This window comes from Terrapene carolina, unplaced genomic scaffold, assembly GCF_002925995.2.
Source record: "Terrapene carolina triunguis isolate 2854851 unplaced genomic scaffold, T_m_triunguis-2.0 Scaffold68, whole genome shotgun sequence".
Lineage (NCBI taxonomy): Eukaryota > Metazoa > Chordata > Testudines > Emydidae > Terrapene > Terrapene triunguis.
Window position 1 is genome coordinate 75,585,622 of NW_020664419.1, and position 15,188 is coordinate 75,600,809.

General features: G+C 46.4%; 1 protein-coding gene across 1 annotated transcript; it reads left to right on the forward strand.

Moving 5' to 3' along the window:
• The first annotated feature begins 10,878 nt into the window (after positions 1-10,878).
• On the forward strand, positions 10,879-14,384 carry SOCS2 (suppressor of cytokine signaling 2). Its single transcript, XM_024218188.2, has 2 exons — positions 10,879-11,135; positions 12,749-14,384. Exons 1-2 carry the CDS (start codon positions 11,000-11,002, stop codon positions 13,204-13,206), a joined length of 594 nt encoding a protein of 197 aa, XP_024073956.1. The 5' UTR covers positions 10,879-10,999; the 3' UTR covers positions 13,207-14,384.
• Positions 14,385-15,188: the final 804 nt, after the last annotated feature.

Genomic DNA, 15,188 nt, shown 5'->3' on the forward strand with positions numbered 1-15,188 from the left:
CACATGTCCTGTGAGACCCTAAGCCTTCATTCCTCCCTGCCTGATTCACAGGAAGGCCTGCAAGCAAACAGAGCCATCCACAGTTAATTGTCCTGGTTAATGGGAGCCATCAAGATTCCAAACCACCATTAATGGCCCACACTTTGCATAATTACAATAGGCCCTCAGAGTTATATTTCATATTTCTAGTTTCATATACAAGAATGATACATACATACAAATAGGATGACCACACCCAGTAGATTATAAGCTTTGTAATGATACCTTACAAGAGACCTTTTGCATGCAGGATATTCCAGTTACATTATAGTCACACTCATTAGCATATTTTCATAAAATCATATAGAGTGCAATGTCACAACCAGATTGAGGTCCCAGGCTGGGACCGGTTGTCGGACATGTGAGTATAGCCTGTCAAGACCTTTCAGGAAACGGCTGACCATAGGGTTGGTAAAGACCGACCGGCCCTCTGCGCCTGGATGGAAGGCCGAAATGGCGGCCAAGTGAACCTTTCCTGACGACATGGACAACTCCTGCTGCTTAAGATGGAGAAGGTAGTCCAGTATAAGTGGTATGGAGGCAAGCATCGGAGATGGACAGTGTTGCACCGACCAAATTGAAAATCTCTTCCACTTGGCCATTTAGGTAGCCCTGGTGGAAGGTTTCCTACTGCCAACGAGGACTTGTCTAACCGGGTCTGAGCAGGAGAACTCCATCAGGTTCAGCCATGGAGCTTCCACGCCGTGAGGTGCAACAATTTGAGGTTTGGGTGTTGGAGAGGGCCGTGATCCTGAGTTATCAAGTCCGGGAAGAGTGGCAAGGTGATTGGGGCTTCCATGGACATTTCCAGGAGAGACGTGTACCAGTGTTGGCGGGGTCAGGCTGGAGCTATCAATACCACCGAAGCTTCTTCCCTCCGTATCTTGAGACGCACCTGTTAACGAGAGGGATAGGTGGAAATGTGTATAGGAGATGGCTTCCCCACGGGAGGAGGAACGCATCCGCAATGGAGCCCGGGCTGTGATTCAGGAAGAATTTTTGGGGAAAGCCCCACCGTTGGAAGATGGAGTTTGTGACATCAGGGCATAGGGACCACTCGTGGCCTTGGAACGACCTGCTGAGATGGTCCGCCAACTCGTTCTGTACTCCAGGGAGGTACGATGCTTGCACGTGTATTGAATGCTCCACACTAAAGTCCCACAGCCTGAAGCCTTCCTGGCACAGGGGAGAGGAACGTGCACCCCCCATCAGTTGATATAAAACATCACTGTGGTGTTGTCTGTCATAACTGATACACATCTCCCTGCCAAGTGGGCGAAAGTCTGGCATGCCAGGCAGACTGCTCAGCTCTCTGACATTGATGTGGAGAGCGAGTTCCGCCTGAGACCAGAGGCCTTTCATCCTGAGGTCTCCCAGATGTGCTCCCCATCCCAAGGCTGACGTGTCCATCACTAGTGAGAGGGATGGCTGGGGGCTGGTGAAGGGGACCCCTGCACACACTACCTGCGGGTCGAGCCACCACAGGAGGGAGTCGTGGACTGCACAAGGCACAGTCATGACCCTGTCTAAACTGTCCCAACCCGGCCAATACACTGAGGCTAACCATGATTGAAGTGGCTGGAGTCTAAGCCTGGCGTGTTGCACCACATAGGTACAAGCAGTCATGTGTCCCAGGAGTTTCAGGCAATTCTTTGCTGTGGTGGTGGGGAACTGCCTGAGACTTTGAAGGATATCACCCAAGGCCCAGAACCTCACTTCCAGGAGGGATGCCCTGGCGGTGTCAAGTCCAGTACCGCCCCTATAAATTCTATCCGCTGAACTGGGAACAACATAGATTTCCCCACATTCAGGAGAAGGCCCAGTCTGTCAAATGTTGTTCTTATGAAGTCTACTTGTGCCTCCACTTGGGCCCTGGAGCAGCCTTTGATCAACCAGTCGTCGAGGTACAGAAACACCTGTACCTGCCACCTCTGCAGGAACGCAGCCACGACTGCCATGCATTTGGTAAATACTCAAGGCGCCACTGACAGGCCGAACGGAAGGACTGTGAACTGGAAGTGGTTGTTGCTCACCACAAACCTGAGGTACCTTCTGTGGAACGCTGTGATTGCTACATGAAATTACGCGTCCTTCAAGTCGAGGGTGGCATACCAGTCCCCTGGATCCAAGGAAGGGATGATGGAGGCCAAAGTGACCATGTGGAACTTGAGTTTCTTCATGAACCTGTTGAGCTCTCGCAGGTCTAGGATGGGCCTGAGCCCCTTTGGCTTTCGGTATTAGGAAATACCGGGAATAGAAGCCCTTGCTTAGGGCTTCTCTTCCACTGCTCCCAGCGATCGGAGCGAGTGCACCTCCTGTCTGAAGAGTTGCTCGTGAGGGAGGGGTTAGGAGGGTGGAAGGGCGGGAGGGCCAAGAATTTGAGTGAGTATCCCCTTTCTACCGTGTGGAGCACCCATCGGTCCGATGTGATACGGGCCCATGCAGGGTAGAAAGGGGATAGTCAGGATGAGACGATAAGGTGGTTGGATTCAGTCCATGCACTGGTGCACTGTCCTTGTGCACACCTTCAAAAGGCCTGTTTCTGGCCCAAAGATGACTTGGATTGGCCAGAGTCATGGTCTGAGGACGGGTGTTGTCTTTTCCAGCCGCTCCTGTTCCTCCTCTGGGAACCGTCCTGCCGGTTCTGTGTTTGGTAGAACCGTGGAGGGGGTTGCAGCCTGAAGTACTTCTGCTGGGTGGCAGGAGTGTGGAGGCCCAGCAACTTGAGGGTGGCTCTCGAGTCCTTTAAGCTATAGAGCCTTTTAACTGTCTTTTCGGAAAAAGGGAAGATCTTGGATAGTCTGCTGGACTTCATAAGGCAGACCAGACATCTGTAGCCAGGAGCTCCTTCTCATGGCAATCCCTGTGGCCGTAACCTGAGTAGCCGCATCTGCCCCGTCCAGAGTGGCCTGTAGTGAGGCTTAGGAGATAAGCTTCCCCTCCTCCACCAGTGTTGAAAACTCGGCATGGGAGTCCTGCGGGAGCAGCTCTGTAAAGTTAGCCATTGCTCCGCAAGTATTACAGCAGTACCTGCTAACAATGGCTCGCTGGTTAGAAACACAGAGCTGCAAGCCAGAGCCACTCCTGGTACTCCTGGAGGCGCCGGAGCTGGAGGTGGTATAAAGGTAACTGAAGATACCGACGCCACTCTAGACTGGGACCCCTGGCTTCGCCCTTGGCTTTGGTGGAAGGCCCAGGGTTTCCCGAAGAGCCACTGCGTCGGTTGTTGCCAATGAGTGGGCCACGGTGCTGGGTAAGCATGACGATCCTTGATCTCCTGCTCCTACTCCTGTCTGAGCAAATGGATCAGACTCTGACTCTGAGGTCTCTGAGGAGCTGCACTGCGGGGCACCAACAGTTTGTGGCATGGGCTAGGGGACCAGCATGGCTCCCACATCTGGGCCGTTCCTGCTGGGTGGAGGTTTGGGACTGGTGAGTGCCGCGACATCATCACTGACTTTCCCCTTGACAGTGCCGTGGGACTGCCCAGTTCTGGCGATTTGTCCCTTCTGGGAGGGAAAAACGGCGCCGTATGGCGTAACAAGTCATGGGCTGCCACAAATGCCTCAGGAGTCGATGGGAGCTGTAGCTGTTGGCTCCGTGGGGCCGGCAAATGGGGAGGGTCCGGATTCAACTGTGCCGCCACCGGGGCAGGGGTTGACGCGACCCTAGCAGGTGAAGGGACCGAGGTGGTGTGACCCAACTGGGGTCTCACAGTGGCCGGCTCCTTGATCTTGGCCGGGTGAGAGCGCTCCCTCTCTGGTCTCACTCAAAGAAGAACAGGATTTGCCCCATTATTTGGTAGAGTCCTTGAGATCCTTTAATATGACAGGACCTGTATATGTGTATGGAATGCTATGATTTATGTTTGATTCTCTGTGCCATCAGATTCCACTTCCCCTGCACCAGCATTTCCAATCAGTTCCCAAAGTATCAAGTCAATGTGTGTTTCTATTTTACTTTAAAATGCAGTTAATATATTTGCAAAACTTATGAAAATACTGAATTTGACATGTTTCTTAAAGTTCCTTAAGTATGTTTGTACAGCGCCTAGCACAATGAGGCCCCAACCTGGTTGAGGCCTCTAGGTGCAACCACAATATAAACATTATAATATAAAGCATATCATGAGATGAGAGAAGGGTCCTAGTGCCATATCTTCCCACACACGCATTACCACCACCACCACCAAAGCAAAGAAACAGACAGAGGAAACAAATGAGAAAGAAAAAAGGAAGAAGATTATGTTCAGAGTTCTAGGTTTGCTGGCAACCATTCATCTAGCCATCCAATAAAGGAAACGATCCTTTTCTCTCACCACAATCTCTGCAGGAAAATAATATTTTTATTTTAGAGAGACAAGGTGGGTGAGGCAATATCTTTTACTGGACCAACTTCTGTTGGTGAAAAAGACAAGTTTTCAAGCTACACAGAGCCCTTCTTCAGGTCTTTTTATTTTGTCATTTAATTTTGCTCTTTTAATTCAGATATCTCCTGATCTGGATTTCTTTTATAATTAGAGAGTCTTTTGACAACTTCAGCGATTTACAAAAGAAAAATGACTGAGTATATTGAATCTATGAGTATTCTCATTTAGCACTTTCATATTCATAAAGAATATTAAGAATTCACATCTAAATAGCTAAAATGGCAGGAAATACTGGTGGCAGCTAATAGAAAAATTATCTGATAGAAATCATGATTTATTTCATAAAAACATTCTGTTCCTTCAGTGGCTGGAAAGAGCAGGCCAATCCCATTTCCAAAAATATTTGTTGTATCTCTGTTGCATTTATTTACGTTTTAGGAACTATCTAACTCAATCCATAAAACTGATGGAAAGAACAAAAACAGTTTGTAGAAGAAGCAGCCCTTCTCCTTCTCCTCCTGGCTGCAGAGCCAGGAACCAAAGGAGTCTTCAGGGGTTCCATCAAAAACCCTGTTCTTGGGGCATATGTAAAACTTGCTTGTTATAATTTGCAAGGCCTGAAATTTGGCATGCCCATTTCTCAGCCCAGAAGCTAGGGTATTTGGTTGGTTGTTACAAAAGTGGGATGGTGTGGAGGGCTGGTGGCTATAAAGTGTTATTTAAATCAATTCTGGTAAGGAGTTGTCAAAATACAGCAAATAATTAGTAATTGGGGATGCTTGGGAAACAATACTGAACTCCTTAAGAAATATATTCCTTGGCCAAGGAACTATTCCAGCAGTTGGGAATTGTCAGAGTACAAGGATGTTCTAGTTATATATCCTGCACTGGGGCTTTGAGGGGCAGGGATGGAAAGAATTAGGAAAGGCTCATTTACACTGTCCATATATTCCCCTCAGTAGCTGGATAAACCTGCTTTACATCTACTTAGCAGCACAAAGCAACCTTAACCTGGCCAATAATCTGGGTGAAGGCCCCCCTCCTCCACTCATTCCATTCCATTACACAAATAAAACACTGTGCTAACCTGCCAATAAACTCAGCATACTTTTCAAGAACAAAGTAAAAACATTTCCATCAAAAGGCACTTCAAGTTTTTGCCAAAAGCTATTGCCTCCCTCCTTGGTTATGAAAAAAAGAATTTTGCTTAAATGAGAAAATACACAAATAAATTCTCCAGTCTCTCACCCCTCCTCTTTGTGAGTACATCACTGAAAGTATGTCTGACATGCCAGTCAGTGTATTCTGTTCCTGGTTTTCAATAGCACTTTGAAAATACACCTCTACCTCGATATAACGCTGTCCTCGGGAGCCAAAAAATCGTACCGCGTTATAGGTGAAACCGTGTTATATCGAACTTGCTTTGATCCACCGGAGTGCGCAGTCCCGCCCCCTCCCGCCCCCCCAGAGCACTGCTTTACCGCGTTATATCAGAATTCGTGTTATATCAGGTTGCGTTATATTGGGGTAGAAGTGTATAAGTATTCTCAATAGTACAAAAACTACGTACATCAGTTCAACTATTGGATAGTGCACTGGACTAAACAAGAAGATTTATGCATTGTAGAAAGTGTCTGGAAAGGGTTCCCAAGAGACTTCTGAAATTCATGCTTTTAATCTTTCATTGGATGAATTGGTCCTAAAAACTGACTTAACCTGTCTTGAATACTCAGAAGAGCTTCAGAATATTAACTAGTCAACACACTCCAAGAACTGGAAGTTTCAACTATACATGTATGTTACACTTCCCTTTGAATTGTTCCCATAAAGCACGGAGACACAAGAATACACCTTTTGGTTCAAGTTGAAATGATCACTTTAAACTCCCTGTTTTGTAGCAAATTAACCTTTTCTCCCTTCACATCTGTGACTTTTTGACCAGAGGAACCATTGTTAGGGACCAGATTTTAAAATCCTTTTTCCAGTTTGCACTACTCCATGCTAAACTTTAAGAATTGAGTTTACTACTATTTCTTTTCTCCCCTCTCTCCATTTTTCTCCTTTTTCCTTCTCCTCCATTCTCTCTAATTTTGTTGTGTAGTACAGGACAGACCACGTATGCACCCAAAATAGCAGTGCCAAAAAAGATAAAGGGGCACCATCAGTTTGCAATCTAGACAATTTTCAGAAAAAGAGTTTAATGTGTATACTGTATAGTTTAACATACTGCACATGCCCCCAAATCCCACAGCTAATTTAAATGAATTATATTTTCCTACATTTAAAAAAATGTTTTCTCTCCCCCTATACATTTTGAAAGACTTTTACAAGCCAAAAGGAAAACTGACTAACAGATTATAGGTAGGAACAGCGAACTGTTAACTCATCCTGTCAAGCCTACAGGTATTTATGGGGGTCTCAAAACAGTCTATAAACTTAAGTATGTCCTGAACTACAGTAATGAGCCACAAAGGTGTGATTTTTTAGCAATGGATTTGTAGCCTTAAGTTTGAATCTCCTCACTTTTGTAAATTTGTCAGTCCCTTAACATTATTTTAAAAAGATAATAACTTGTAACAGAAAACTTAATAGAGCATTCTATTCAGAAGAGATCCTGCTGATATACTTTCTATTTAATTTTTGTTCTAGGCTTTTTATAGTGATATTTGAATGAAAATAAGTTATTTACTTCTTAAAACTTTCTTTGTCCTTGTGGTTTATTCTCTATCTGAAGTCATAATTTCCTTCTTGTGACATCACAATCATTTTTACAGCAGCCAGTTGTGATTTTACAAACAGGGGATTAGGACTTCAAAGAGAAATAAACAGCAGGAGCAAAAGATATCTTAAAATACAATTTACATACAAATGTCACTAACAAAACAGGAGAAGATACATACAGCAAATCTGTAATAAGGGCAGCTTTTTTCTCTAGGTAGGATACATTACAAAGTTTTCCAGCATGAATCAGAGTGGCTTTAAAATGTGGTCCTAATCTGAAAAGCTACCATATTAAAATAGCATTTTCCTGAGCAACAGATCCGCTCCCAGCATATTTTCAGAGACACAATTATTTTAGCAACAAAAATGCATTTGCACTACTTTTTTTAAAAACTCCTGTTAACAATGCAGAAGCAGCACAGTTCTGAAAGAGTGAGCTAAATCCTATTCAAGTGCTCACATCATCATCATCAGAATTAACTAAGTTCCGAACTATATGGACATATTCTGATTCCCATCACATGTGTGCAATTGGAAACAAATGAGTTCTACAGGAGTAACAGAGAGCTGAATCTGAAAACATTTGAATTGCACAGATGAAAATAGGAGCAGAATATGGTTTTCAAAATCTTTATTACTTTATATCACTGGTGACAATGCATGAGTCAGAAAGAAGCCTGCTTGATTTTTACCCCCATCTTGAATTTGAGATGCTGGCAGTAATTAAAGCCATCTTTTTGTTCAAACTAAACAAATGTGATCTGGAATCACCGAGACATTATAAACATGGAAGCCCACAATGCCATATTTGCAGAGTCACTTTGCAAAGTAGATTATTTCAAGGGGGCCTCATGAATTGTATAAGTGGCCAGCTAAATATTAACAATTCTTTTTGGCAACTAGCAAACTAAACAAAACTAACTCAGATCTTTCTCTCCACTTGTCCACATCCTCAACATTATGTTTATATATTACAAATAATCTTTTTTTTAAACATAGCTGTTTGAAACAGTCCCCCCTTTCAGATGTTAAAGTAGTTATTTCAGGAGTTACCCCAAAGTTTGAACTCAAAAGACATTTGACACTCCCAGAGCTTTCTCTCTGTATGGACAGTGAATCCATATGCATATTCTACCTACGTGCTTTTATTCAGAAGTCATATTAATAGTAAAGTTCACATTACCTTATCACTAGACCTCACCCTTTTGCCTGCTATGCCACAAAACCTAGCAATGTTATACATATGTTTGCATCTTTCCTGGGCCACAGATTTTAAGTTTTTAAAGACACAATTAGGTATTTTAATGGAGTCTCTAGGATTTTTAAAAAAATCTTTCTAATCCTTTATCTCATGATACCTAAAAACAATTTTCCATCCCAATTTTGCCCTCTTCTGTTGGGCAATTCGTGACATTTTTCCTGTTTTGAATAGAGCTGATATTAACATGGTTATTATTTCGCTTGCTTTTAAATAATAAATAGGGTTGGCACAAATCAATATTTATTTTATAATTTGACAGATAATTGTTTATTTTTAAGCATACTTCTTCTATTTTTATCAATTTTAAATGTTCACAGCTGTCAGAAATTATGGTGGATCAGACAATAGGGGGTTAGACAATAATTATTCAATGACAGTAGATGTTGAGACTTATAACTTTATAACTGTTAAAACACTAGCTGTCAACTCACATCAAAATACACGAACTGAATACCCTTAAATCAACTTTCAAAAGTTGTCAAGCAGCATTTTTCTTACTTTGCCTATCTGTAAATTTCAATTATTATCAATGGAAATATTTTTTCACAGGTGTCTGTCCAGTGAAATCCATATTTATCAACATTTCCAGGCAAAAATCTAATCCTTTCAAGCCTCCTACCAAAACATCAACAGCCCTAAGCAATGCTGAATGGCGTTGGTTACTTAGGAGCTAATGCAAAGCCAGCAGAAGGACTACAGTGCACCATTTTTATGAGCCCCACCAAAAGCGGTTTACAGATTATATAAAAATGGAAAAATAGACTAGTAGATGGTTCTAATAAGAAGATATTTTAGTGCCTGGATGTGCGGGGGCAGGAGTTTCAACTATAAAAATATCTGTATAAAGAGTTTCTAACTCTTGGCAGTGTCCCTTTAAGTACCTAATGGGCCTGAGACTGATTTCCCCAGAGAAAGAGAACTCCCGAGCCCTTTTATTACTGCGCAAGGCTCAGGTGCTGCTACAGCTCCCGAGTCCCGACTTTCCCTGGGAAAAGGAAACAACATCAAGCGTAGAGACAGGCTGGGACGCCCAACTCCTGAGGCGTGCAGGCAGGGTGAGGTGCCCCCAGGTGAGGGCGATCCGCTTGCTACGGGCGGTGCGCGGGAGTCAGTCCAGAAGCGCAACCCGGTTCTTAAGGAGGGACCCTGTTTTGTAACCCGAAAAGCAACGATCACTCCCGGGAGGAGAAGAGGGTTTCCTAGGTCAATCAGCCCGGCCCCCGCTAACGGAGCTGGGCTCCCGGGACAGAAGGAATAGCTGGTATGTGTGGCCGACACGGGGGCAGAGGGCGTGGGAGGGCGGCTCGACCCTACAGCGACACCTGGCCCCGGGCTGCGTCCGGCAGCCACGCTGCGATCACAGCAGCCGCCTGACACTTACGGCCTCCCCTGCTGACCCCAGCCTATCCTCCTCGACCTCCGGCCGCGCCCCCCGACCGCGTGGGCCCGAGGACGGGGCTCCGCAGGGCAGCGATGCGCCGGCGTAGGGAGGATTCACTAGCCCCGGGAGGCCTCCCCTAGCCCGGGCCAGAGGGGTCGGTGTTGTACCCCAGCCGGGTGTGTCTCCTCCCTGCCGTGCGGGATGGGAGGGGCGGCTGCTGGGGCTACTCCACGCCTGGCGACGGCGGCTCCGGCCCGGCTCCCCTTCAGCGCGGAGGCGCCAGAGCTGGCGCTGTCACATGATGCGGTTCCTGGAAAGTTCCTGGAAAGCAGCCTGTGCAGTCACCAGCGCGGAGAGGCGGGGGGCGCCCTGGGCTACATACGTGCACGCGTCTCCGTGCTGCCGGGGGGTGGCCCGCTGTCCCGGCGGCTCGAGCCCGCTCCCCTAGCAGAGGCCTGGGCGGTGCGGGCGAGAGGGGCTCCCCGTCTGCCTCCCGCTTCCGCGCGCGGCTCGCCCAGCGAATGAGAGCAACCTGCTCGCCCCCCACCTGAGCCCGCCGGCGGCCCCCACGGGCAGGGCTCCGGGGGCCGACCCCCACCTGGCTTCTCCTTGTCTCCAAGCCCGCTGTCCCTCCCCCCCCGCACCGCCCGGCTACTGACCCAGGGACGCTGGTGAGGCGAAGGTAAGAGCTGGGCTCGGTTCCCCAGGCGCCTTCCTCTGCGGCCGCCCGGCTCCGGCCGCGTCAGGCGGCTTGTTGGCGGGGCCGCGTGTTCCTCGACAGCAGCAACAGCTGCGGTGCCCTGGGTGGAGCGAGGCGGCCCCTCCGCTCCTTCCCCGCGCGGGCACGTTGGGGACTCGCCCCTCAGCTGGAGCTGCGCCCCCGAGGCTGCTAGCCAAGTCCGCCGCTCCGGGAGAGGCGAGTCTCCGCGCGAGCGGGGGGCTGCCCCGTCCGCTTGCGGGCGGCTCCTTCCCGTACTGGGCGCGGGGAGAGGTCGCTCCGCCCGCCCGGCATCCGCGAGGTGGGCGCGGGGCTGGGTGCGGGGAAGCGCGGGCTGGGGCTCGGCGGTAAATCTCGCTCTTCTCTCGGCTTGCAGGCTGCGGCGGGCGCCCCGGGCAAGGAGCTGGGGCCATGTCCGAGCGGCGCTGAGAGCCGGGCGCCGCGGGGCTGGAGCGGAGCCCCCCGTCCTTCCCGGGCTGTGACCGGCGGGTGACTTCTGCCTCCCCCCAAATGACCCTGCGCTCTTCCGAGTCCTCGGATGGCGCGGAGCGGGCCGGGACCGAGTGGCGGGGTCCCGGGGCTGAGGTGACCGAGAGGGCGGCGGCGGAGCGCCTGGTCGCGGCCATGGAGGAGCTGAGGCGGGCAGGTAAGCGAGCGGGTGGGGGGACAGGCGCTTTTCCCGGGGGATCGGCCGGGCACATGCACCGCGCACCTCGCGGCTGGACCGGGCTAGCGCAGGGCCTAGCCCCGGGGCACTTGTCTGCTGCCTGGGGAGGCGGAGGTGTTGGCGGCCTCGGCGTGGAGGTGCTTCAACCTAGCGCTGCCCCTTGCGGAGCCGGGCTTGCTTCCCCCGGCCCTGGGAGTCTGGCCAGCGGCCGGCCGGTGGGAGCGTCCCGTATCTCCCCTCAGTGGCAAATAAACTGTCTACTAGCCCAAAGGCTGGGTCACGTCCCCATCCGCGGACAGAAGGGCCTCTTCCTCCGGCTAGCCGCGGCCGAGCAGCCTCTCCGCTAGGCAGCGGGACGCGGGGGAGCCACTTTGCCCAGACTCCCTTCCCTCGGGCTGCGGGCGGACTAGCGATTTGTAGCAATTTCGTGCTAATCCGCTCTCCGTTGGATCACCCAGCGCTGCGCGCCATGGAACCACGTCGCTTTTAACTTCTGGTTTAAAAAAAAATTGTCTTGCTGTGGTGACTGCTTCTCAGAAACCAGCTCAGGGGGCTTTGTTTCCTCTCTCTCTATCTTTAGGTAGAGGAAAAGGAAGAGACAAAACCTCAGTCCCATACGCAGCAATGAACAGGGGAATAAATCCAATTGTAGATTACTGGGTTTCTATTTTTAAAATAAATTTAAAACTTTTAAAAAATCCTCAATAACTTCAAGTTGCCTGTTCTGGAAGGATGGTATCTGGTGGAAAAACTACTCTTTCAAATTCTCTGTGAGAACCGTGGTTTTTTTTTTTGTTAAAGATAGTTTCACTTTATATATAAAAATTAAGTCTTAATAAAATCATGAAACACTTAAATAGCATTGTTATCCCAGATGGAATTCAGAATTACTGTCCAGGGGGAAATAAATTGTTAAAAATAGTATCAAACTTGAATTTCCCAAAGTCCAGAAGAGTTTAGCTTAGCCCTCTTATATTCCCATACACTTTTTAAAACCTTTTCAGTTATATTTATATCACTCAAATGTGAAAAAGGAAAAATAGCTCATCATACAGCTCTAGAAATTGTTTTTTAAAGTGAGGGATACTTGCAGGTCAAGGGACAATCAAAGGCATTACAAAATGCACAATTTTTATCTTCATTAGACTGCCAGAATGGAAGCCTTGTCTCATAACATGGATTTCCTCTTACTTGTACTGTCTTATTTCTAACTAATACAGGTATCATTTGACTAATAAGCTAACCAGAATTATTAAAAGTAGAATCATTCTTGACTTCAAGCATTTATGTAGTTTGATATGAACTTATTTGGAATGTTGTACACAGGATGGTACATGATAGTTGTCAGCAAATTTTGAAATCTAATACTTATTCACACAGGAATACACATGGAAATAGTGATCTGACAGGGTCATGATGACACCATACAATAAACTAAGTTAAATATTTAATAGATATTATACAATGCCTGCTTCTTTGCAAGTTATAGTACTTGCTTTTTCTAGTGATTAAAGGAAATAAGATTCTACAAAAACTTTTTTTTTTTTTGTGTGGAGAAAAAACAACAACAAACCATCTCCCTCTTCTAACAGGGTGGTACTGGGGCAGTATGAATGTTGCTGAAGCCAAAGAGAGATTACAAGATACTCCTGAAGGTACTTTCTTGGTTAGAGACAGCTCCCATTCAGAGTATCTACTGACTATCTCCGTAAAAACATCAGCTGGACCAACCAATCTGCGTATCGAGTATCAAGACGGCAAATTCAGACTGGACTCCATCATATGTGTCAGATCTCGGCTTAAACAATTTGATAGTGTGGTCCATCTGATTGAATACTACGTTCTTACATGCAAGGATAGAAAAACTGGGCCTGAAACTTCATCAAATGGAATAGTGCATCTTTATTTGAACAAACCTCTCTATACTTCAACTCCATCTCTGCAACATCGCTGTAGAATAACTATAAACAAATGTACAAATAAGATCTTGGAACTGCCTTTACCAACAAGATTAAAAGAGTACTTGAAAGAGTATCAATACCAGGTATAAATATCTTTTCTAAATATATCTCACGTAGAGTAACTTTGAATGCAACTATTGAGATCAGCCAAAGAACTGAGTATCCAGCTGTACAATTCAGCATGGAATTTATCATCAAAATAGGGTCAGTCCATTGGGGGGAGGGGAGGTTTGGATTTAAAATGCCTCCAAATAAGGTTCTGCGCAGAGCCTTCCCAAATCATATTTTTGATGGGAGTGGAGGGGGTGAGGCTGCAGTCTCTTTAACAAGGTATGTTGGGATCCTGTCCAAGATGCACAGTGTTATGTTTGAAGAAAATGGTGTAGAGCACTGTAATGGCCACCAAGTAATATCTGAAGTGGTGATCCACAAGCAGTGGGAGAGACTGCAGCTTTAGATGGGAAAGGTCATAGAATAAGTAAATGGCCTCAGTTGTCTGATTCCAAGGCTAGTTAGGTGCTGATGTTGGTATGCTTTTGCAATGTTAAGTGGCTTGTGCTTGTGATTCTTTGGCCAAACTTATGCAACTAATCAACCAAGCCAAAAAGCTATCAACCTCCATTTTTAGTCTGTACTGAACCATAATCCTGTGGGGTTTTTAGCTCTTGTTTTTGTTTTGGTTTTTTGCAAACACAAGAGTACTGCAGTAATCAAATTAAAAACCTTTTGGAAATAAGTATTAAAACTGGATTTAAGGGGAAACACTTCATTATCTTTCAGGGGACCCCAGTGTGTCACTGATATATCAGATTGGTATACCAGCATCTTTGTTGATGTGTTAACATCTTCCCTTCTTACTATTTAGCCTCTTTTGGATGAGGCCATAGACTCTACACTGCAGCTCTGCAGTTGCTCAGTTTCAATATCTAAGCATGACTATCAGCAGTTATGGCTGCCTTCTACAATGTAGAAGACCTTTTTCAATTTGTTTCCTAGAACTATAGGAAAGTTTGTTTATACACTGCTGTAGCTATCAGATTTCAGACTGTATTCAATAAAGTGAACCTAACTGCACAGGTTGTATTTCCTTCTAATTTGTGTTGAAACTTGCTACTTTCTGATAGTAATGTTTCCTGTGAACCTCAGTTCTTTTCCCCCCAACTAATATACAAGTGAGTGCACAAATATCAGATGGTTGGATTATTCATATTAGTGGAGTGGAGACTGTTTGATGAATTTCTGTAACTGAAATGGTGGTAGAGAAAATAGCAAAGATGATACTTGTATTGCAGTAGCTCCCAGAAGCTGCAAATGGGATGAAGACCCTACTCTGATAAACACACACACACACACACACACACCCTCTCTCTCTCTCAGAGCAGGCTAATAGAAATATGTGGTTACATAGGGGAACTAGTCCACAGTTTTTGTTGCTCAGTCATCACTTTTTTTATAAACAGGCAAAGGTTTAAGATTATCTTAATGTCTGCTTTTTCAAATAGAACAGAGCTTGAACAAGGACTGCCAAGACTCACTATAACCTAAACCTGCCCAGGCTGAAATGCAAAACAAACTGGGGTTCTTGTTTTTGAGCAAAACTCCTTTATGCTACTGTCCAGACCCAATATCCACTAATCTAAAGAGACTTCAGTCTATATGACAAGAATCCCCCAATTCAGGCTCCAAGGCCCACTTGAAGTTTTTTTTAATTTGATTTGATTTCCTAGAAGTGTGCAAGAGTAGAGCTCTCTGATCCCATCATGCCTTCTTGGTCTAACCACTGGTCTGTTTTCTGGGGAACCCTAATTCTGGAGTACCTTGGGACCAAGGCCTGATATATGTATGACATGCTGGACCTGGAGATTGCTGCAAGGCTCTGTCCCCCTGTAGCAAGCCAGAACATCTGGCAGCAGCTACCAAAGCACAGTGCCCCTCTATTCTGCTACTTGTTGCACCTGTATTTTCAGTGTTTGCAGATTCACTTGTATCGAAAACACATGATGGCACTACAGTTCTTGGCTGGAAATTTCCAGCCGGGTAGGGGATGGTAGTCTCCCATGAGCTCAATCTT

Excerpts from the sequence above, each read along its gene's own strand:
- SOCS2 (XM_024218188.2), top strand. The coding sequence starts at position 11,000 with ATGACCCTGCGCTCTTCCGAGTCCTCGGATGGCGCGGAGCGGGCCGGG. Across the intron at positions 11,136-12,748 it reads GGAGGAGCTGAGGCGGGCAG|GGTGGTACTGGGGCAGTATG; the intron begins GTAAGCGAGCGG and ends CTCTTCTAACAG.